Source organism: Artemia sp. Qi Xiang Cuo, chromosome 7 (genome assembly GCF_049724085.1).
Source record: "Artemia sp. Qi Xiang Cuo chromosome 7, ASM4972408v1, whole genome shotgun sequence".
NCBI lineage: Eukaryota > Metazoa > Arthropoda > Branchiopoda > Anostraca > Artemiidae > Artemia > Artemia sp. Qi Xiang Cuo.
Genome location: NC_142800.1, coordinates 56,471,317 through 56,495,009, shown reverse-complemented (window position 1 = coordinate 56,495,009; position 23,693 = coordinate 56,471,317). Strand labels below are relative to the sequence as shown.

Here is a 23,693-nt window from a genome sequence, read left to right as displayed (position 1 = left end):
TATGTATATTAAAATGACAATGCATATTCATTTGTATTTTTTCAGTAAAGTGAAAATTATGTTCTAGCCTTTGGAAGGCATAGGGATTTTGTGCCCAACTTATGTTAATTTCTGCTCATTTTGAGTTTGACTCAGTTAATTATTGTAATTTCTGTTCGTTTGGGTTTCATTTATTTATCGATGCTGATTTGTGGCAGTTTCACGCTTGGTAGATTATTTGATTTTAGTTTTGCTCATTTTTTGTTTAATGGAGTTTTTTACTTTTCTTCGAAAAACTTATTTTGTGGAAAAAGTTTTTTTAATTAATTTCTGTTCGTTTTATATTGAAATAGTCTTTTCAGTGGAAAAGAAAATGATACTTTAAATCTTTTCGTTTTTTAAGACTTTATAGTTTGGCCTGCTATTTTAATGCCGGAGAAAAATTTTCAGCAATTTTTAACAGCATACACCCTTTTAAAAATCTGGACACACATAGTACAGTTTAAATTAGTTTCATACCTCCTCTAGTTGACCTGAAATGAAAAACTTGATACCATTTGCAAAAAAATCTGTTTACTTTCGTTTATAGCTTGGATACACATTTACGCTATTTGGATTTGGTTAAATTTTAAGAGCAGAAGTAGCCCCACGTTTGAACATAATATTTTGAACGTTTGAACATAATACCCTCAGTCGTTCTTGGGACACTGCTGAGATGCCTTATTGGGAATTAGCATTATCACAGTGCATTTTGATTTAATCTTAAGTCAACATTTAGTTTTTAAAAATATAAAAATTGGATTTGAGGAAGACTAAAATCTATTCTATAAATCATATACAACTACTTTCTATATAAACCTTATATGCCCCCAGGGCATAACTTACAGCCCTTGCACTGAGGGCTCTGAGGGGGTTTTCATCCTATATGACCTAATTTCAAGAACTTTCAACTACGTTGAACAAAAAGGATGTCTCACAAGTTTGATCTGACGCGTTTGGGAAATGGTTGGGCTTGAGAGGGGCTTTAGTCACTATCCAATTACTTTGAACTATTTAATAAAGCACTAGCCTTTTCAATTTCCAATTGAATGAGCCCTTTTGGAGTTTCTATGACAATGCTTTCAATAAAAACTTTATATGCCCCCAGGGCATAACTTACAACCCCTGCCCTGAGGGCTGTGGGGGGAGGGGTTGATCCTTAAAGACTTAAAGGGTTGTGGGGGAGTGTCCTCCTCAAAAAGATGTTTTCTACCTGGAAATCAACTTCGCTGAACAAAACGGCTATGTCAAAATTTTGATTGGATGGGTCTGGGGGGGGGCTAGTTGCCCTCCAATCACTTTCGACTATTAAGAAGTGCACTAGCCCTTTGAATTTCCAATCGAATCCAATCCTTTTTTGAAGTTTCTACAACAACGCCTTCTATAAAAACCTTATATGCCCTCAGGGCATAACTTAAAACCCTTGCCCCGAGGGTTGTGGGGGAATGTCCTCCTCAAAAAGATATTTTCTATATGGAAATCAACTACGATGAACACAATGGCTATCTCAACTTTTTGATTGGTGGTATTTGGGGTAAGCATGGGGGTGGGGGGGGGCTAGTTCCCCTCCAAACGCTTTCGACTATTAAAAAGGGCACAAACCCTTTGAATTTCCAATCGAATGAGCCTTTTTTTAAGTCTCTACAACAACGCCTTCTATAAAAAAAACCTTATATGCCCTCAGGGCATAACTTAAAACCCTTGCCCCGTGGGCTGTGGGGGAGTGGCCTCCGCAAAAAGATATATTCTATTTGGAAATCACCTACGCTGAACAAAATGGCTATTTCAAAATTCTGATTGGACGTATTTGGGGGAATGATGGGCAAGGGGGAGCCTAGTTGCCCTCCAATCACTTTCGACTATTAAAAAGGGCACTAGCCACTCCAATTTCCAATCGAATGAGCCCTTTTCGAAGTTTCTATGACGACTCCTTTGATACGAAGTGCCCGGGTATGGAGAAAAAAAACACATTGTGCCAACATCGTTCTTTACTTAGGCAGCGCTAGCGCGCGTTACATATGCATTTATTTTTTACCTTTTTTTTTATTAAGCTAATCTATTTAGTGAGCTCCAAATGACACTCTGACCTCTTTTTTTTGTAGGTAATGAAAGGGAAGATATAAGGGGTGGCAACACCATCTTTAGGCCTATCTGTGGTAATCTGTATTTGTTGTAAGTTTATATTGTTGTTAATTCTGATTCTTTTGCTTTTTGTTTGATTTCTTCATTCATGATAATTCCTACTCATTGTAAGTTTTACATTTGCTATGTGCTTTTCGTTGTCATGTGTATTTTCCTCCTCCTCCTCCCCCCCCCCCGAAATTTCACCCAACATTTCCCCTGGGAAGTTCTTCCCGAAAATTACCTCCTAGGAAATTTTTCCCGGCTATTCCTCCTTGAGAAATTATTTCACGTGTAAAATTGAGCAGCCAAAGGGAAATTAAGACGAATAAAAAGAATGAAGAAAATAAAGCATTATGGATAAACCCTTGTTCCGAAATACGCACAGAGTATATGGTGCATAATCAAACAGTTCGCGGTAATAAACTGAAATTAAGGAGCGAATCAGGATAGTAATAGTAACCAAAACTGAAAAAAAAGGAGGAATTTTAAGTACCCTATGGAGGATCAAGTTGCTATATATTAGCAATTCCGAGACGGTCAATTGATCTAAAAATATAAAAAAGGAAAAAAAAACTATATATTGAGCTTCACATTACAGAGGAGATAGTGCCACACGGTTGCACATTCGCTCCTGAAAAGTCACATAGTCCAATCAAGAGAAATAGTTAATATATAAATTTTTCGTAATCTTATATTTGTGTATTGGCTGTTATGAAGGAGGGGTCGCGGGTCATTGTGTAGTCGAGGGGGGGGGGGGGGCAGATACCTATATGAGCGTATTTAAAGGCTTAAATTGTCTAACTCTCGATGGGACTTTCGATAAATACAGGAAGGGGTATTGGGATTGCGAATTAACCTTTTATCTCCCTTCATTTAGACAAAGCATGGATAAGGGGGCTGTGGTGCTAGGTGTATAACCCGCGAAAATTCTCCTTCTCCCAGGTTAATTCCCCCAACATGCAAAATTGAGCAGCCACAGAGAAAATATGACAAATAAAAATAATGGAAAGCAGGAATTTTGAAAAGTAGGACTTTGGGAGTATTCTACCAATTCTCTAAAATATAGGCAAAATATGTAGTGTAGAATATCTTATAGTATTTAATTCTACCTTTTACTTTATTTTGATTCATTTATCCTTCTTTCTTGGGTTTGAGATATCATAGCAGGGTAAGATAAAGTTTAACACTGTGACTGTGGTGGTGACCCCAAAGGCAAACTTATTAGACATTTTGAAGTTTCTGAACAACATATATCTAAAATTTGGATTTGGCATCATAGGAATTAGATGAGGGCCAGATAGCAGCAAAGGAACTTATCTAGATCCTATCTTATCTAGATAAGTTGACAAAGAACTGTGAGCATTTTGTACCCATTTTATTGCGAATTTTAATAACAACTTAACTTAACAAATTGTTTTTACCTTCAATTCTTATTCATTGTATATGCTACTGTCTTGTTTTATTTAACCTGACATATACTATTTTCACAACTTCGTACTTAGATATTTTTTGTTGGAGGTCAGGATCTAAACTCTTGCTTTTTTCACTTTTTTGCTATCTTTGTGTTTTTTTAACAAGTAATGTTTATTCTAAGTATAGCAGAAAAAGATGTTTCAGTTATATAAATAAGTAAAAATATAACGATTCTGTATTTTGAGAAATCTTGTATTTAGCCTTCTTGGGGCTTCCCTACTCTTTTCGTCATGCCTCATTGCTCAAATGAACTTTTAAATTATGCTCAAAAACATAAATTGCCTAAGTATCCACAAAAATCTTTTTGGTATTTTTAATCTAAATGTCTATTTTATCCATTCCATTGAGTTAGTTGACTTTGCAGCTAATATTATTCCATAATTTTGATGCAAATAGCTTTGGAAGTCACAGGGGGATTCAGACTTAGGTTTTTTTTCTCACTTTTGCATGGTGCTCGTATGGGCACCATGCGATCATGTGGTTTTTCCTTTGAAGGGAACAACATAAACTATTTTTATTTTTCTGGAAGAGTTCCCCTTCATCCCGAACCCCCTCCTCAATCTGTGTGTAGGTATGGAACTTCAAGCCCTAAAGCAATAACCTTGCTATTATATCTGTCAAAGATGGAACTTCTCTGACCTAATCAGGCAGTTAAACTTCTGACGAAAGTTGAATCAATGATTTGTACATGTTTTTTCTGTGGGTATCTTGACAAAGCCATATCCAGGGAAGGGTTAGTGGGTTTGAACCCCATAATCCGAAATATTTGTCCGACCCATAAAAACGTAATAAAAATGAATATAAACAGATTTTCGATGTCTTTTGTAAATATTTTTTTGTAAAACCCACCCCGAAACAAAATCCTTTTATACAACCCCCCCTCCCCACGAAAAAAAATGAATACGACCCTGTATCTTGGATTTAAAGTATTTGTGTATGCTCAATTATAAATTCTAAGATATTATTGCATTGTTTGATGTCAGCTACAGTTGGGAATAAGAATTAAAGACGGTTGGAGAGATTTTTACCAAAAGGGCATTTAAAATTCTAATTTGGGTGTCAAGTTTCTTATACTCGTCTTTTTGTAAATTTAGGATTATGATTTGGTGTAAAGTATTACATGGGGTATCAACAGCGGGAAACGTCACTTCAAATGAGGTCCCAGCCCCCCCCCCCCCAACTGTCAGATGAAAAGCTTTTAAAATATGTAATGATCCAATGAAGCATGGTTATTGATGTTACTAGTAATTGATTCTTTTTTATTAATTTTTTTATTTTCTTTTTAATTCTATACTTTTTTTCTTTTAGGTGACATACATGGACAATATACAGACTTATTGCGTCTTTTTGAATATGGAAGCTTTCCTCCCGAAGCAAATTATCTTTTTTTGGGGGATTATGTTGACAGAGGGAAGCAGTCATTGGAGACAATTTGTCTGCTTTTGGCCTACAAAATCAAGTACCCTGAAAACTTTTTTCTTCTTCGAGGAAACCACGAATGTGCATCTATCAATAGGATTTACGGATTTTATGATGAATGTTAGTATGTTGTTTATCTTTTCTTTATTTTTGAATAATATTTTATCTTTTTTCTTGTGTACTATTTTGTTTTTTATTTGGGTTGTTGCCTGAATTTTGAGTTTATGGCATATTAAAACTCGTGAAGTAAGTGGAAGAATAGAACCGATGTTCGAGTTGCTAAAGATGTTGCTTTGTGAAGTATCATAGAATTGCGTAGTTTAACTGGGTAAGATGTAAATCTGGAGTCAAGTATTTACCCCAGTAATGGAGGGTGGAGGGAGTATGATGTGTAAACAATCCTCTGTTTTAAAAGATCTCCAGTGCCAAAAAAATTTATTTTTTCGCAAATGCTGTTTGTCTAGGACTCAAACCTTTTGGAACCCCCAAATTGCTCAAATAGTTTTTTGTTGTTTTTAGCTATCATTTTCTGGCGCTTTGCCACCTGAAAATACTCTTTAGATAACTTACTTCAGTGTGGAAAAGACACGTGTGCGGATATGAATAATATTTAAAGGGCAAGCGGGGAGCAAAGAATCCCTTGGAGGTGGGGGAGGGGTATAGAAAGTTTCAAACTGCGCTCTTAAGCCATTATCTTCAAATTCTATTTTGAGTTTGTTTATTAAAACCAACTTTAACTGAGATTTCTGGGGAAATCTTTGGGAAGGGTAATGGATTGAACGGCTGGTCAGTAATTTCGGTCGACGGTCGACATTTCTATTCATCAATAATGAACGTGTCGTTGTTTGAGTGAACAAAGCGGAATTTCATGGTCTAGTCTGTATTGAATATTGTGCCGCCCAGCGAGATATGAAGTAGAAATCCAAGAGGATTTGAAGGAGGAAACGAGTAAAAACTAACGCCGCAAGGTTTAGGGAGTATGGTGCTTTTGACAACATCTAATTCCAGCTGCAACATATTGATGGTTGATTGAACTTGTCGGAACGGAAATTTTGACTAGATGAGGCTGAAAATCTCTTCAACCTTTTTATTTATTTTTTGAATTTGCTATTTTACTTTTTAACTAAATTGCTGTAATTTTGGAAATTATAAAAGGAAAAAAAAACAGAAAAAATATTTATGTCTAATTAAATAAGGAAGTAAGTGTGGGGCAGAAGGGCAGTGGCATAATTGAGTTACGAGGATCGTCTACAAATCTTAAAAGGAAAAAAAAAATTCTAATTTGTTCATTTTATCTCTGATCATAGAACATAAATAATCTTCTTCAGTCAGGAATGCCGAACTGTGGTCTGCTTGAATTAGTCAATTCAACAACTTAAACCCATGAATTCTTGGCCGTTGCAATTCAGTTTGGCTCGATTAAAATTATTTTCATTTAATATTATTTTCAACTCGAGATAAGTCTTGGTTCAATGCTGATTGTAGACAGGCAACCAGGGCCAGAAAGAAGGCTCACAAGAAATGGTGTTCGGCTGAATCCGATGAGGACCAGGCTGCTTTTATTAGCGCTCGGAACGGGTCTGTTAAAGCCACACGTCAAGCTAGAGTCAATTACAAACACAAGTTTGTAGACAAACTGAAAAGTTCCCCTGCAAAGCGCTGGTGGAAGCTCATCAAAAAAGCTTTATCGTCATGTAAACCAACATCAATTCCCTTGCCTCATGTTAAAGGGGCGATGATACAGTCAGGCCAGGAAAAGACAGATGCTCTTGTACAAACTTTTTCAAAGGTCTCCCAACTTGATGACGCCGAAGTCTCCCCTCCCCCCTTTCTGCAACGAATAGATGCAAAAATCACCAGCGTTAACATAACTATTAGTAAGGTGCTCAGAACGCTAAATCAGCTGGATGTCACCAAAGCTTCAGGACCTGACACGATTCCCAATCTCATCCTTAAGAGACGTGCCCCTGATCTTACTGGTCCTCTCGCCTCTCTGTATAAAAAATGTTTTGGAGCGGGATCATTTGTGAGAGCCTGGAAAATTGCTCATGTGGTCCCTGTTCCACAGGCAGAGTCCGACCTTACTAATTTAGGATCGTAACGTCCAATAAGTACTGTCCTGCATAGGTAAGGTTTATGAAAGTGTCATTAATAAGACCCTTTACCAAAACCTCAAGTCACATCTGCTTTTGGGAGACACGCAATATGGTTTTCGCAGAAAACGGTTTACATTAGACTGTCTGATTGCGCAGTATCAACAGTGGGTTGAGCTCCTTTCTCTGTGACACAATATTCCCCTTCTCTCCTTTGACATCGTAAAAGCCTTTGATCGTGTTTGGCACAAGGGACTTCTTTGTAAACTGAAAGCCTATGGAGTTGATGGTCGACTATTTGAGGTGCTTGCTGACTTTCTTCGCAACGTTCATTGCAAGTTGCCCTAGACGGCTTCATATCAAAAGAATACCCAGCCTTATCAGGAGTACTCCAAGGAAGTATTCTTGGTCCAACTCTTTTTTTGGTGTTCATAAACGACCTAGGGGACAACCTTGTGAAGAAACCTCACCACTTTGCTGATGACACGGCAACAAAAACGTCAATTGCAAAGGACGAAGATCCCAGCGAACCCCACAGGGTGCTTCAGGCTGACCTGGAGAGAATTGAGGCAGGGGCAGATGCATGGCTTGTCAGTTTTATCGCATCGAAAACGAAAGAGCACCTAATTTCTAAGGCGCGTAATTTAAGGCCTCATTTTGTCTTCAAAGGAGAGGCAATAACACAAGTTGATACAATATGCCTACATGGAGTTAACTTCTCTTCGGATCTCTCATGGGCTAAGCATCTCAGTAGAATTAGATCCTCTTGCTCGAAGAAGCTAGGAGTTATCCTAAGATACAAAAGTATTCTTCCTGATGAGTATTCTGCCACTATTCATTTCGGGCATCAGACCTGTCCTCGAATGTGCACGTCTTCTCTTCGCTGGTGCATCAAAAAACCGCATCGCTCCACTCCAACAGATTCAAAATCGAGCAGTTTGTACTGCAACCTCTGGCAACACGAAAGCTAAAACCTCACAGATGATCCAGGAACGCTTTGACGTGGCGTTCATGTCGGTTTTCTACAAGTACATGTATAACCCTCCATCAGAGGAGCTATCGGAACTCGTTCCTGATAGAGCAAAGCCCTTGTGATCAACTCCCCGAAGTACGACTCGTCAGCTCTACCTTGAGCAGGGTGCTCTCCGCCAAGAATATGTGAAAACGATTTTCTTCCGGCGATCGGTCGCCACATGGAATAGCTTGCCGGCAGAGGTAATCCCAGAAAATCCTTCCCTTGACGCGTTCAAGAGAAGGTATAACAAATACCTCAGTGTTGCAAAATGAGGTAATTACCATGACTAGCGGCATATTATAACCTGCGATGGAGCCGGTAAGTCTGTAATATAAAAAAAAAAGTTCAGGAAAAAAAAGTTAAGTTAGCCGAAAAAACTGGAAAAAAACATCTTTGTGTCTAATGAAATAAGGAAATAAGTGTTGGGTTGTGGTGTAATCGAGTCACTAGGTTTGTCTTAACAAATCATTACGAAAAAAAATCTCTTTGAATCCTTGCGTCTCTGATCACAGAAAAATAAATAATCGTGTTTAATCTTCTTCTATCAGGAAGGCCGAATTCTGGTCTTCTTGAATTAGCCAATTAAGTAATTAAATTCAGCTATGATTTTCTAGGCCGTTACAATTGAATTACTGGCTACCATCATTATTTTCCATGCTACCGCAACTCGATCATAGTCATTTGCATTGAAAATTTCAGTTGTACTTTAACTAGAGAAAAAATTGAGTTAATACAAAAAAATGAGCAGACATTTTGATAGCTGCACGTCAAAAAATGCAAAATTCGAAAAGTATTAGTGTTAACTTTTCCTTTGTAGGTGTGTGGACCTAAATCTCCCTGAAGTACAAACTATCCTTTCTGCACCAGCCGACCAGGCAAAGCTTCCTTGCAAACGAAGCAGCACTTCACTTTTGATTTTTTAATTTTCTATCTGTTATTCATTCTCTATTATTTTGTTCTATTATAATTTTCTATTTAATCTCTATTATTGACCTGACTTGCCCCTAACATTATATGGTACTAGTTTTGAAACGTAAAAAAAACTTGGAATATATCTTTTTTTAATAATGCTATGAAGGATGTTTGGCTGAGTCTTACCCTTTGTCATACTTACCTTAAACAGTTTTGGTATTTGTTTCGGAAGTGAGAAAATGTCAGATATGACCTTTAGCCGTGAAGGTACCGAAGGTCATATTATTTAAACAGTTTACTCTGTTGTTGTTGTTTTTTTTTGTTTTTTTGTTTTTTTACGAAGTGTTGATACAATGATATAATGGTTTCATAGTAACCTATGGAAGATCGAATTCTCAATTTGCTTATATAATCTTTTGGTAATCATGTTCGAGCAGCAATATAGTCACACTTGCCGATAAAGGTCACTATTAGTGAATGTTGTGAGTTTTTCTTGATTTTAACGACACACTTGCTACAAAAGCAGAAAGTTGAAATGGCAAGAAATTGGTTTGAAAAGCTTGTATCAACACCAATTTGTTCTTAAATAGTGTCTAGTAAAATTATGTCATTCTATCCTTGATCTGATTCATCTTACAGATAGGAAACCTGCTCTTCCAGGCTTCCATCTTTCTAATTTCAAGAAAGTGTGTGTTCAATTTTTACTCAGATAGCTCGACCTTAAATCCAGCCCTTGAAAGACAGAACAATGTTCAAATTGACAAATTAGGAAGGGGATACGCAAACGCAATATGCACTGTAATCGTGTGTAGTTTGGGTTTTAACCACAACTGTGACTAGTGTGTGGACCAGGCGTCCTAATCCGCATTATAGGCAGTGTATGTAAAACCATGAAGCAATTATTAATGTAAAACGTCTTCTAAATAACGTGCGTTTTTTGTTATTGACTATGACATTAGACGACGGTAATAATAACATTACCTTGTACTGATTAATTTGTATTGGGACGGAGGAGGACCGTGCGTAGTTGTGTTGGCCTCAGATGGCTTGGTGATGCAGTGAGTTGTTAGTAGTAGTAGTACTAATTTTAACTATCAAACATAAACCGAGCCTTACAAAAGATAAAAGGCAACAGGTTGTATAACACGAATTTTATTGTCTTTTTAATTTCTAGTTTATTCAAATTAAAATTAAACTTGCGCAGATTTAAGGCTTTTTTTGTATAAGCTATAAGTCTATCCAAATGATTTGGAAGACTGATACCTCCAAATGATGTTTCAGTAGGATAGTTCAGTGAATTTGAACCATTTTATGGTTTAGTTAGATAGTAGCTGAACCAATCAGCTTTAAACTATATAATTGTACAAAGTTGTGATAAGTACTGAAATTTTAATTGTGATTATCTAGAAAAGTAGCTTAACTATCAAATAGTATGTAATTAAAGTTTTATCTTTTAATATCAGCTACTAAAGTTTTTACATCGAAACATTCTTTACTTTCCGAATGACCCTTGTACTAATTTAAATTCGTGTGTGTTTTTTAAGGTTTGAAAGCCGCTACATTGCAATTTTACAGGTGTAAATGTATGAGCAGTCCACTACATAAGGGGACATGTTAAGAAAACAGTTCTTACTTCATTATATGCAAAATAATCCTAGTTAACTTATTTCCAGTAGGAGAACCTTTATCTGCACATATTTCACCGTATTTCCAGTTTTTCAATCACATTTTTCAATATCTATGTCTATTCTCCAAGTCTTGCAAATCGTTTATGAAACAAACACCCAAAAGCCATCTAGCTAATCTAACTTAACTTAATTTAACCTAACCTAATTTAGCAATATTTGCCTACTAATATCTTTTTGGTAGATGGCAGTGATGGTGTTTAACTTTCATATACAGACTATTTGAAAACGGATAAATGCAGTCAAATCTATGTTTATTTTTCAAAATTTTGTTAAAAAAATTGTACAACAGTGAAAGACGTGAAGATGACGGTTCTCCCGCTGGAAAATAAGTTAACTAGGATTATTTCGAATATTATGAAGTAAGAATCGTTTTCTTAACATGTCTTTTTATGTAGTGGACTGCTCATACATTTACACTATTTTACCTATTGCTGTCTCCTTGATTCCTAGTTCATTTTAGGTAAGCGACGTTACAATATAAAATTATGGAAGACGTTTACTGACTGTTTCAATTGTTTACCCATTGCTGCTATTATTGATGAAAAGATATTTTGTTGTCATGGAGGATTGAGTCCAGACTTACAAAATATGGAGCAAATACGACGCATCATGAGACCTACTGATGTTCCTGACACCGGTGACAATTTTGATTATTTTCTTTATATTGTTTCGTCTCTGGAATTTCATGGGTCTATTGTAAACTTTTAACTTATTAATCGCTATTAGTATTCATTATATATATATTGTATTCATTATATAGTGAATACGACGTATCATGAGACCTGTTGATGTTCCTTACAATGGTGAATTTTTGCTTATTTTCTTTATATTATTTTATTATTTTTACATTATTTTTTTATTGTCTATTTTTATGTTATTTTTCTGCGACACTAGAATCCTTTGTTTCCTTCTTCGTCTTCTTGATCTTCTTTCCTTTTCTTCTTAGGTTTATTTTGCTTGCAAAGTAGGTTTCTTAAACTTTTTTTTATGAAATACGTCTAGTTATAAAAAAAAAAATACAGCTTCTAAATAAGGGTGGAATATTCTAAAACTCAATAACATTTTAACAAAAAATAAATAAAATAAAAAGTGTAAAAGTGTATCAAAATATACACTTGCGAAGCTGTTCCTTTTAGCGAAGAAAAATTGATGATTTCATAAGCTTGGAAGGTTTTATATATTAGTTTTTAAATTAAGTAATGCTTTCTTCTCTCTCTCTCTCTAGCTCTTTCTCCTTCCTCTTTGTCACTTCCCTTCCCTCTCTCTTATTTTTTTTTTTATCTTCCTGTGAAGGTGTTAAAAAATATATAGTCTTTTAGCCTACAAGCAACGGTAATCACTGAACATCTAATAGTGTAAACTAATGTGTAACCAGAGCGAGTTGACTCCAATCCAGGTTATTTAAATAAAAATTTGACGCAAAACATTCAGATACGTAAAGCGTATTAACGATTTCACAAGTAAAACAAAAAAGATGAGAAGATGTTATAATAATTAAGCCAGAAAAAAAACGACTTGATGCTCAACATAAGTACACTGGTCCAGTTGTGTACAAAAAGAATATTTTAAAAATCGTGCAAATGATTTTTGCGATTTACGATTTCACAAATAAAAGGAGAACAATGACAATATCTTATAATAAATAAGCCCAAAAAATAGAGTAGATGCTCAACACAAGTACGCTGGTCCACTAATGTACAAAAAGAATTGTTTAAAAATCGCGCAAACAGAAGTTAGTCAATATTAAACCTCTGTAAATAAAGAGCAGCTAAAATGGAACTGAACCTAATCCAGATGTACAAGATGTAAAATATGAATGAAGAGAAGATCTTTTTTATAAATACGTCAGAAAAAAAGCAAGGAAGAGTATGCAAATTAGTGCAATACATAGAGATAGATATAGATAAATAAATAGAGATAGATAAATGAATGACCGAGTTAAACTCAAAATGAGGAAAAACTAACATGAACATAATGGTCTCGAGGAGGCAGCTCCCTTGCCTTCTCAAGACCAGAACATAAATTGCACTTTACTGGGAAAAAATGGCCGTAGATTGTCAGTTTAATATGCATATACTGATATTTATTCCTTAAAGTTTTAATAATGTTTATTTATTAAAATCAAAAAATGAAAACTTTTGAAATGTATTTCTTTTCAGTAAAGTGCAAGCTATGTTCTGGCCTTGAAAAGGCATGGGAATTGACTCATGTTAATGTTTACTCGTTTAGGGTTTGACTCGGCTATTTATTGTAATTTTTATTGTAAAAAAAAAATTCAGAAAAAAGTCATTTTGTAAAAAAAAAGGTCAGAAAAAAAGCAAGGAAGAGTATGCAAATTAGTGTAATAAATAGCATGCGGATAAATAACCGAGTTAAACTCATAACGAGGAAAAAAAAACATGAATATAAGGGTCTTGAGAAGGCATCTCCCGTGGCTTCTCAAGACCAGAACATAATTTGCACTTTACTGAAAAAAGAATGACCATACATTATCAGTTTAATGCATATACTGATATTTATTCCTTAAAGTTTTAATAATTTTTTATTTATCAAAGTCAAAAAATGAAAGCAATTGAAATATACTGTATTTTGTTTTCAGTAAAGTGAAAATTATGTTCTGGTCTTGAGAAGGCATGGAAATTGTCGGCCCTACTCATGTTAATTTTTACTCGTTTATGGTTTGACTCGGCTATTTATTGTAATTTCTGTTCGTTTTGGGTTTCGTTTATTTATTAATGGTGATTTGTGGTAGTTTTACGCTTGGGTGATTATTTGACTTTATTTCTGCTCATTTTGAGTAAATGGGGATCTACTTTTTTTGAAAAACTTGTTTTGTGGAAAAAAAAACTTTAAATTAACATTAAGATACGGCTGCAGGAAAGAAAAAAGCCTGATGGTATTATTCAAGATTAAGCCCGTAGGAAATTTTGAGGTACGGTTGTAAGAAAGCTAAATTAAGATGAGGCTAAGCTAGAGATAAAAAAAAAGGACGATGGCAATATTTAAGATTAAGACTGCAGGAAATTTATTTGTAGATTTTATTGATTTTTGACAGTATGTTGTCTTTTAAATTAGGGATAGAATAATAGACCCTTTTTTTCTAGCAAGCTCCTGTTTTACTTAACATAATTTTATTAGTGGTCCACCAACCACTTTTTAGGCTATCACCCTTATTTAGGCTATTTTTTTCTAAACCAAACAGTGTGAATTTTATTCAGTGAAGAAAGGATGCACAAAAAGTTGATGCTGTTTGCAGCCACTATAACCCCTTTTTTTATCATGACCCAATTTTCCCGGTTTCAGAACCTCGTTGGACCGAGCTAAATTCTTTAGTATGTCTAATAAAGGATCTGATACCTAACTGGCCTTTCATGACAAAACAAAGAAAGAAATTTCATGAAAAAACTGGTTTATGGCCAGTATGAAGACACAAGAAAAGAAGCAATCACGCAAATATCGCACCTGTATCAAACAAGGCGTCTTCAGCGTAGAATAGAAAGAATGTAAAACAAGAAGTTGGAGAATTTTTAATCAAAGAAGAATAAAAAGAAAGCAATCAAACCGAATATCTTCCAATGACAATTGAAATTCCTCTTTCTTCTTACACTTGTCTTAGGTATTGACGAGTGATCAGAGTTAGCTATTTTTTTTTTAGTTTTTAAAAGCTTGCTATCCACAGAAAAATATATCCTGTCATATTAGTTATTGTGAACTGTGTACTTAAAAATGCTGTTGCTAACCATTGTGCTTTCCAATTCTCTTTTTTTTTGAAGAAATTGGGTATAATAATAAAGGTAAAAGGCATGCGATTCTAGGTGCCGAACCTATTTCTATGTTTCAGAACCTTCAGACTGAGTTTTTAATTGCTCCTTTAATGTTCAAATTTCAACTAATGAATTTACTCTATCCTGTACTTTCTAGACTTAACACTTACTCATAAGTTTATTTCTTGAGAACTGCTTGAAAATGCAAAATGTGCATAAAATACTAGGAATTAGATAGTGAATGGTTTTTTTTTTTTTTTTTTTTTTTTTTTTTTTTTTTTTTTTCAAGTTTAGCAGAACTAATGCACAGCTACATGGCTGTTAATAAAAAGTTGCGAAGTCCCATTGAATTATTACTCTAGAACGTTCACTTGGACCTTTTTTAAAGCTTGTCTGTACTCGTCAAATCTCTCATCAAAGTAATGATCTATTTTGATTTTTTTTTTTTTTTTATATAGACGGATTTTTTTCTTATTTGGTTTGATGGATTGAGGATAATTATATTACATTTATTTCTTATTTTCTAGGCCTGTTGTGTGATCTCTTATGGTCAGATCCTGATAAAGACGTTTCGGGCTGGGGCGAAAATGATCGTGGTGTTTCGTTCACCTTTGGTGCTGATGTTGTTAGCAAATTCCTAAATAGACATGATCTTGACCTGATATGCAGAGCTCATCAGGTGAATTAGTTTTGAAAATAGAAGTAAGGTCATTAAGACTATTACATAAAAAAAAACAAGTTTTTTTAACTGAAAGTAAGGAACGACGTTAAAACTTAAAACGAACAGACCTTTACGTATGTAGACCTTTAGACCGTATTTAGACCTTTACGTATTTAGACCTTTACGTATTTTTTTTAGTATTTAGTATAGATCAAGAAATCACTCTTTACGCTAGAGTTTTCTATTGTTTAAAAAAAAATAGAGTTTTGAGAAAGTCAAACTTTAGCGTAAAGAGCGAGATGTTGAGGAGGGGACAGCGCCTTTCATATACGGAATAATTTCTGTTCGTTTTAAGTTATAACACGGCTCCTTACTTTCATTTAAAGAAAAACTTGTTTTTTTTTATTTAATTTTTGAACATTCCTTAACTATTACAGGTTTCGATTTAGGCTCATCGTACATAAATAATTAAAGCAAAATGTGTATTTTGAGTTTAATTTTATTGAGTTAAATGGCTTTCTCGAAACTTGTTTAATTTTATTTACGAACGTTTTTATTAGTAATAAATATACTTAACTTACGTAACGAATTTCTATATTCATAAATTTTTAATGCGTATATTAGGGGGGTCGCCCCCTAGTCAATCCCTTGCTCTTTTAGCTAAAGTTTGAGTTTTGTTCCAATTCTTTAAAAATGACCCCTTAATCACAAAGGCCGTTAATTAGAATAAATAGCTCTTATGAAAGTACTAAAAAAATCTTCGGCTTAAAGAGCGAGGTATTGACTATGGTGTGAACCCAATCATATACGTAATATTTTCTGTTCGTTTTAAGTTTTGATGTTGCTCCTTACTTTCAGTTGAAAAACTTGTTTTTTTTTTAAATTTAATTTCTGATCTTTTTCTTTAAATAATGATGGGAAATATGGCGCACCCTTCATAGCAATGTCCCTTATGAAAACTTCCTTCATGGAAAGATCCTCCCATATAACCCCGACCGCCCCCACCTACCAGAAAAAATCCCCCTTAAAACGTCTGTATACTTCCCAATAACCAATACTATATGTTAACATTGGGTAAAGCTCATAACTTTCAGCCCTTCTCCCGGGGACTTCGTGGGATTTAGTCATCCCAAAAGACATAGTTATCACATTTTCGACCATGGTGAAAAAAATGGCTATCTCAAAATTTTGATCAGTTGACTTTGGAAAAAAATGAGCATGGGAGGGGGCCTAGTTGCCCTCCATTTTTTTGTCACTTAAAAAGGGCAGTAGAACTTTAATTTCCGTTTCAATGAGCCCTCCCACGATATTCTAGGACCACTGGGTCGATACGATCACCCCTGGGAAAAAAAAAAAAACAAACACGCATCCGTGATCTTTCTTCTGGCAAAAAATGCAAAATTCCACATTTTTGCAGATAGGTGCTTGAAACCTCTACAGTAGGGTTCTCTGATACGCTGAATATGATGGTTTGGTTGTCTGTCATTAATGTTCTAAAACTTTTAGGGGGTCTTTCCCCCTTTTTTCGGAAATCAGCCAAATTTTCTCAGGTGCGAATCTATTCATGAATTTGACTATACTTTGTGAAACTTATATATTTAAAATCAACATTAAGATTTGATTCTGGTGATGCATCTAATTGTAACAAAATTCCGTTTTTGAGAGTTTCGGTTACCATTGAGCCGGGTCGCTCCTTACTTACAGTTCGTTACCACGAACTGTTTGATTAGAGATCATTTAGTAAAATTTGTTTCTTCAAAAAGCACGAGATTATAGATTTGGCAGTTTGTACCCGAACTCATTCTATCTTGAAATTCCCAAGTAAAATAAATCCCTCATAAGCAAGTGTTTTATCCAACATCAAAATTCGTTCGCATGCTGGATGCTGTATCGCATGTTGGATGCTGTATTGCATGCTGGACACACAGTCGGTTCCCAAAACAACTCCAATATAGAATCAGTTGAGAAACAAATATTAGCTGCTCTTTTTTGAGGAATCTACTTTTATCTGGAAAACAAATTTCCAGGTTCTATTAAGTCTCATATTTCAGCTATTGAATTTTCTCTCTAGTGCTGTTATGTATTGCTTTTTTCTGCCCCCCCCCCTCTCTCTATTCTCTCTTCTCTTTTTCTCTCTTCTCTCTATCCTCTCTCTCTTTCTCTCACTCTCTCTCCCTCTCCCTCCCGCTCTCTTCTCTTTTTCTCTCTTCTCTCTATCCTCTCTCTCTTTCTCTCACTCTCTCTCCCTCTCTCCCGCTCTCTCTCTTTCTCTCTCTCTCTCTCTCTATCTCTCTCTCTCTCTCTCTTTCTCTCTGTCTCTCTTTCTCTCTCTCTCTCTCTCTCTCTCTCTCTCTCTCTCTCTCTCTCTCTCTCTCTCTCTCTCTCTCTCTCTCTCTCTCTCTCTCTCTCTCTCTCTCTCTCTATCTATCTATCTATCTATCTATCAACCTATTTAACTTTCTAGCTTACTGTACTTCTGTCTAAATTCATTCGTGACTATTTAAATGTGTCGGATCTGGTGTTTTTTTCTTATTTAGTCATAAACTCTAACAATTTAATTATGTTCGTACAGGTTGTCGAGGATGGTTATGAGTTTTTCGCCAAACGACAACTGGTGACATTGTTTTCGGCACCAAATTATTGTGGTGAGTTTGACAACGCTGGTGGGATGATGTCTGTAGACGAAACACTAATGTGTTCGTTTCAAGTGAGTGATTTTCGTACTGTAGGTTGTAGGCTAAGAAACTTTTTTTTTTTTTTTTTTAATAAAGCTAATCGTGTCCAGATACCTGGAGGTAAAAATTTAGCTCGTTATTTATGAAAAATGTTCTTCAGAAACGAGTTTTTTCTTTCTTTGTTTGGCTGCTTCTGTCAGGTTTGGGTTTAAAAGTTTATGTTTTTCTTCTTAGTTTTCCTTAGTAAAAAAATCATAATGGCGCCCAGCCCAATAAGTAGCAAAATCAAGGAAGCTATTTGTGCACAAAGCCCATTCTGAATCGTGGTTAAAATGAGCTTGCGATGCTGCCAATTTGACCTATGTCATCAGGGTGATGGTGACAATGATGACCTAATCAATTGCAACATATTGTGATCGTTAGAGCTTTGACAATGGAAGTTGATGGGAAGACAGACTGAAGAATACGTCTCTTTGCAGCTGATTCTAAATCTATTTATTTTCGAATCAAGCATTGTTCTTAAAATCCAACAGATGGGACAAGGACAAAAAAAGAGAAATAAATGCTATAGCATCGTTGGGGTAAGTTTATTCTCTAAATACAAAATAAAAACTTTGTTTACGGTTAGTGGTTGGTTATCCTTTATTTTGATATTTTTGGGACTACAAGAGCTCTTTGCTAGGAGTTTCCTGGGAGGATGAGAGATTGGTGATTTGACGTGTTCAGTACAGATTATTGGACTCGTTTCTTTTTAACTCAACATTTGCTAAGTAGCTATGTAAAAAAAAGACAAAACAAAAAAAAAACGAAATTGGTGTGCTATCACTACATTTACTAACGTTTTTCGGACGTTGTGTCCTTCCTGACAATGAATTTTCATGTTTGAATTGCACTGGATTAGCAATGCTCCTTACAAGAACCGGTAATTGAATCTCTTATGAGATTCCAGGTGATTTACATTCACTGTGTAAAGTTTGCTAATTGCTCAGAAAGCCAACTGAGAAAGTTGACAAATAATTGCGGACGAATAGATAAAATGGCAGAGTTCAAAATATAACATCACAAACAGACAAAAACTTGAAAAATTAAAATATTGATTATTGCGCAAAAATCCTCACCAATTAAGTAATTGTTCTTCGGTGAAAGCCGTTATTAATTAAATAAAAAAAAAAAACTTTTTTTTTTTTTTTTTTTTTTTTTTTTTTTTTTTTTTTTACCAACAAAATATTCAATCAGTGGGTTTGACGCTATCCAATATGGTGCCCTCGTTATTTAGAATTTAGGGGCGCCAATTCACGAAAATGTAGAAGGGGACACATAATGTTCAGTATCAGCGGTAATTTTGTCGTTGTTTCTATTTTTATAAATGAAAGCATCGAAAAAAGTATTTCCCAATAAAAAAAACTTTAAGTTGTATTTTTCAAAAATTTAAGGAGTTATTGCTCCCTCCCCCTCCTCAACCTCCCACGAATTGAATACCCCTGTTAGAATTCAATCCCAATGAACGAAGATTATAGATTAATTTATTTCTCCGTCTTTCCCCAGACCCTCTTGTACATTTATCTGAACGCTCATAAGGAGTGAGAAAATCTCGCATGAAAAATGTACTTTTTAAGGCATCAGATATTTAACCCTACCTACACAAAGGCCCATGGGTCCTGCTGCATAATAGCTGATGTGCAATTATACCTCACTGTGCGATATTTTATCAACCATCAAGCAAATCAACTTAGTTAACTGAACTCAAGGAAGCTTTGAATACCTATTTTAACTGCTTATTTTTATGAAATATGTAACTCTTCAGTCACGAATGCGTCACCTTGCTGTTATTTTGTACCTTGCACAGGGTTGCCACCTGTAGCACAAAAGTGCTATTTGAGCACTATTACAGTCAATTTTTTAACTGTAGCACCGAAAATTGCTATGTAGCACACAAATTTGGGCAATTCTAGCACTTTAAGAGCTGACCGTGGTGACAACCCTGCCTTGCACTTCCCCTGAAGCTTTGTAGCTCAATATATATGTTTTTAGCAATTTTAAGTCGATTGGCTATCCTAAAATTTTCAAGTTTTTTGCTGTGGCACAATTTTAGATTACTTAAAAAGGGCTCTAGAACCTGTAATTTTCGTTCGAATGAGCTATCTCCCAATTTTTTAAGACAGGGTTGATGTGATAACTCCTGGGAAAGAAAAATTTAACAGGCATCCGTGATTTCCCTTTGGGCACAAATGCAAAATTCTATGTTCGCGTAGATGGTAACCTGAAATCTCTAAAATAGAGTTGTCTTGTGTGCTGAATTTGATGATGTAATTTTTGTAATGATATATGTCTTTGACGCGTAACATTAAACTTGATGAATCACTATCAAAAGCGGATTCTTTTATATATATCCATTGTTTTCTAAACTCCCCGTTTTAGAGTTTCGGTTATTATTAGCCCTGGTCGCTCCCTACTTAAAAATTCTTTACTATACTGTTTATCAGCTCTTCAAAATTTATTAGAATTTATTCGATTATCAGGCACCAGAGAAAGTTAAACTGTGCCTTATGCTAACTTAAATTAGCGGAACGAGAGTAAGTTCATAGCCCTTGCCCCGTTTGGCTTTAGATTAATTTCAGAAAACGCACAATTTATCAGAAAATTGATACAAACTTACTTTCTCAAATAACTAAATAATGTAAATGAACTTAACAGGCTTCGGTTGAACTGCAAATTTTCTGACAGAAAAACTGAAGGGAGCAAACCAAAAATTTTAACCACTTCTTGGCGAAAAGAAGATTTAAAATTATACAATCGTAATTAGAACAAAATGAAAATATAATTAACTGGTAGAAATTTTTACTAGATTGTGAACGTTGAAAAAAAAATTTACACGAATAATAATAAAAGATCGAATTTTTTTGGTGACAGTTATGGAAGCCCTTATCAACTGGGAAAAGAGATAATGCAAAAAGAATAGGTTAAGCAAATTAACCCTTCATAGCGAATTTACACAAAAGGAATTCACACGTTATAATTACACGTATTTTTGCCAGATTTGATGTTCTTTCGTTTTTCTTCTATTTTTTAGGTGTGTTTTCGTTTCATCTTTTTTTATGTATATGCAACTTTGTTTAAGCTTTATTTTTCTTCTTATTTGCCCTATTTTCAGTGAAAATATTCCGAATATGAGATTTAAATTATTCGATTTAAATTATTACTTGCATACAGATTTTTTTTTTTTTTTTTCTACGTTCATTGTCTTATTAAAATGATGGATTCCCTGTTTCAAATATTTTTTCATTTCAGTTTAATTACAAAAGGAAAGGTGTTGAGGTTTTAGAAATTATTTATTGCATTTTTTTTTCAAACATTTGCATATTTAAAAAAAAAGCTCGTTTTAGTTAGTAAATATCCTTAAGAAGCACATAGAAAGAGTGGGAGCCGAGATTAAAATAGTTCCTCTATATCATTGTGTCAGGAATTTTATTGAGGTAAAAAAGGGTATTTTTGATGAGGCAAAACAGGAAAATATTCCGAATATGTGACCAAAACATTCGATTTAAATTATTACTTGCATACAGAAGTTTTTGTTTTTGTTTTCTACGTTCATTGTCTTATTAAAATGATGGATTGCCTGTTTCCAATATTTTTTCATTTCAGTTTAATTACAAAGGGAAAGGTATTGTGGGTTTAGAAATTATTTATGGCATTTTTTCAAACACCTGCATATTTAAAAAAAAAAGCTCGTTTTAGTTAGTAAATTAATCTAAAAAAAAACAAAGTTTTTCCAAGGGAAGTAAAGAGCGAAGTTGAAACATAAAACTGACAAAAATTATTGCTTCACAGCTTATCTAATATATATAAATCAAACTAGTACAAGTAAACCAACTAACTATATTTCCCTGTGTTTTTAGGATTATAGAAAACTAGCGCTTTACTGAAAACACAAAAATCAAGTATAAACAACAGGAATATTGATTTGGGAGTGAAAAGTGAGTATGAAGCCTGACAACAATAAGCTAATATATAAAGCTTTTCATAGTCTTACACCAGTTGTGACATCAGCAACTTTCCATATACAATTAAATTATCTTAAAAACATAAGCGTAGAATTAAATATTGTTTTAATAACCGCAAAGTCATTGAACAGCATACAGATTATTGGATTGGTTTATTAGGTAGTATTTTGGAATAATATTCAATAGTGCTATAAGCTATAATACCAATAGTGATTAATAAACAATCTTCAAATGTAAGAAATATACATTTATAGTACTTGAAATGAAGGTCATATAAGACACAAGATGAATTCTGAAAACATGGCTATTTGTCTTTACACAACAGTGAATTTCAAGCTATGATACAAATTCTAATGCTAGTCTTTAGTCCTAATGCTAATGCTATCAAGATCGCTTTACTTCTAACTTGTATACAAAGTAATCTTATCATGTTATTTTTAAAACAAACACGACAGCCAGGCATTGAAATGATCCATCGTGCAGAAGTGATACCAAATTAAACGAGAAAAAAAAAATAAAGCAACAATCCTAAAATGAATTGTTATTTATCTTAAAAGGGATTGATCCTAAAAGAGATTGATAATAATTTTATTCTGTAAAAAGTGACCTTAATTGGTTTGCTTTTACTGTACCAAAACTCCTATATTTTCTGTGTTTTCAGTAAAGTGCTAGTTTTCTATAATCCTAGAAACACAGGGAAACATAAATAGTTGGTTCATTTGTACTAGCTTGATTGATATATATATTAGATAGGCTATGAAGCAATAATTTTTGTCCGTTTTAAGTTTCAACTTCGCTCTTTACTTCCCTTGGAGAAACTTTGTTTGTTTTTTTATTAATCTTTGCTCGTTTTTTATTCAAATTTAATGTAGAAACAACCCTGTCATGATCTTTTTTATTTATACGGAATAATTTCTGTTCGTTTTAAGTTTTAATGTAATTCCTTAGTTTCAGTTGAAAACTTAGGAAGCTGTTTAAGGGCACATTTAGAACCTTACATTTATGCCTAGTCACTTTTTATAAATTTGACTTGATAGCACATTCCCATAAAGTGTACTTTTCGTTTTTCCACCCATTTTTTTCAAATGAAAAAAGTGCCTTTTTCAATGAAATAACCAAAAAAAAGGTGTTTTTCAAAACCTAGGCAGGAGCAAAAAATAAGGGGGCAAGGACGTCCCTTCCCCTCAATTACCGCCATTAGGACTAGTACACAGGCTTCATTGCAGAGTGAAGTTTGAAGGCCTAATTCAAAAGTGTTGATCATTCAAGCTTAATTTTTGGTAGATTTTTAGTTGAGAAGTTTTTAGTTTTAGTTGATTTGTTTTCGTGATAATCTTTTACTTTTAAGATGAGTAGAAGATTTATGAAACTTACACAGGGGGTTTGGAGGGGGGAGTATATGTGAAGGGTTCTTATAAACCTTCAGTTAAGGGCTTTGGACCAAAATTGTTGCAATGGTGCTGTCTTATGCTTCCAAAGTCTTCCACTTAAGAAGTGGCACCAAAATTGCCGTTATTAGTGCTATATGGCACCTATAGATGGTAAAATTGATAAAAAGCATGTAGATATTAGTAATGGCTTTAATATGAGTATTCCCAGGATATGCTTGTGAAAATGAGTGCATCACAATTGCAAAAATAGTAGATTATCTAAAAAGCAATGATAAGAAGGCACAAACCATGATTGAAAAAAAAAATCCAAGGAGAAATCAAATGCTTGATAATATAATTTGAAGTCCAGCGCTATACTAAGAGAACCACTTCTCTAATAATCTAATTTAATATATTGGTGTTTGTTAGGACTTTAATTGTGTAGCTTATTAAGGGGACCTGGAGGATTTAAAGTTAAGG

The 23,693-nt window shown here is 34.4% G+C and overlaps 1 protein-coding gene across 1 annotated transcript in view; it reads left to right on the top strand.

The window, feature by feature from the left end:
* LOC148950471 (serine/threonine-protein phosphatase PP1-beta catalytic subunit) overlaps positions 1-23,693 on the top strand; it is a 45,514-nt gene that overhangs the window by 15,428 nt on the left and 6,393 nt on the right. The window contains exons 3-6 of the mRNA XM_089092427.1: positions 4,924-5,154; positions 11,203-11,379; positions 15,034-15,185; positions 17,740-17,874. Of these exons, the coding sequence (XP_088948553.1) occupies positions 4,924-5,154; positions 11,203-11,379; positions 15,034-15,185; positions 17,740-17,874 (695 nt within the window). The remainder of the gene's footprint in view (positions 1-4,923; positions 5,155-11,202; positions 11,380-15,033; positions 15,186-17,739; positions 17,875-23,693) is intronic.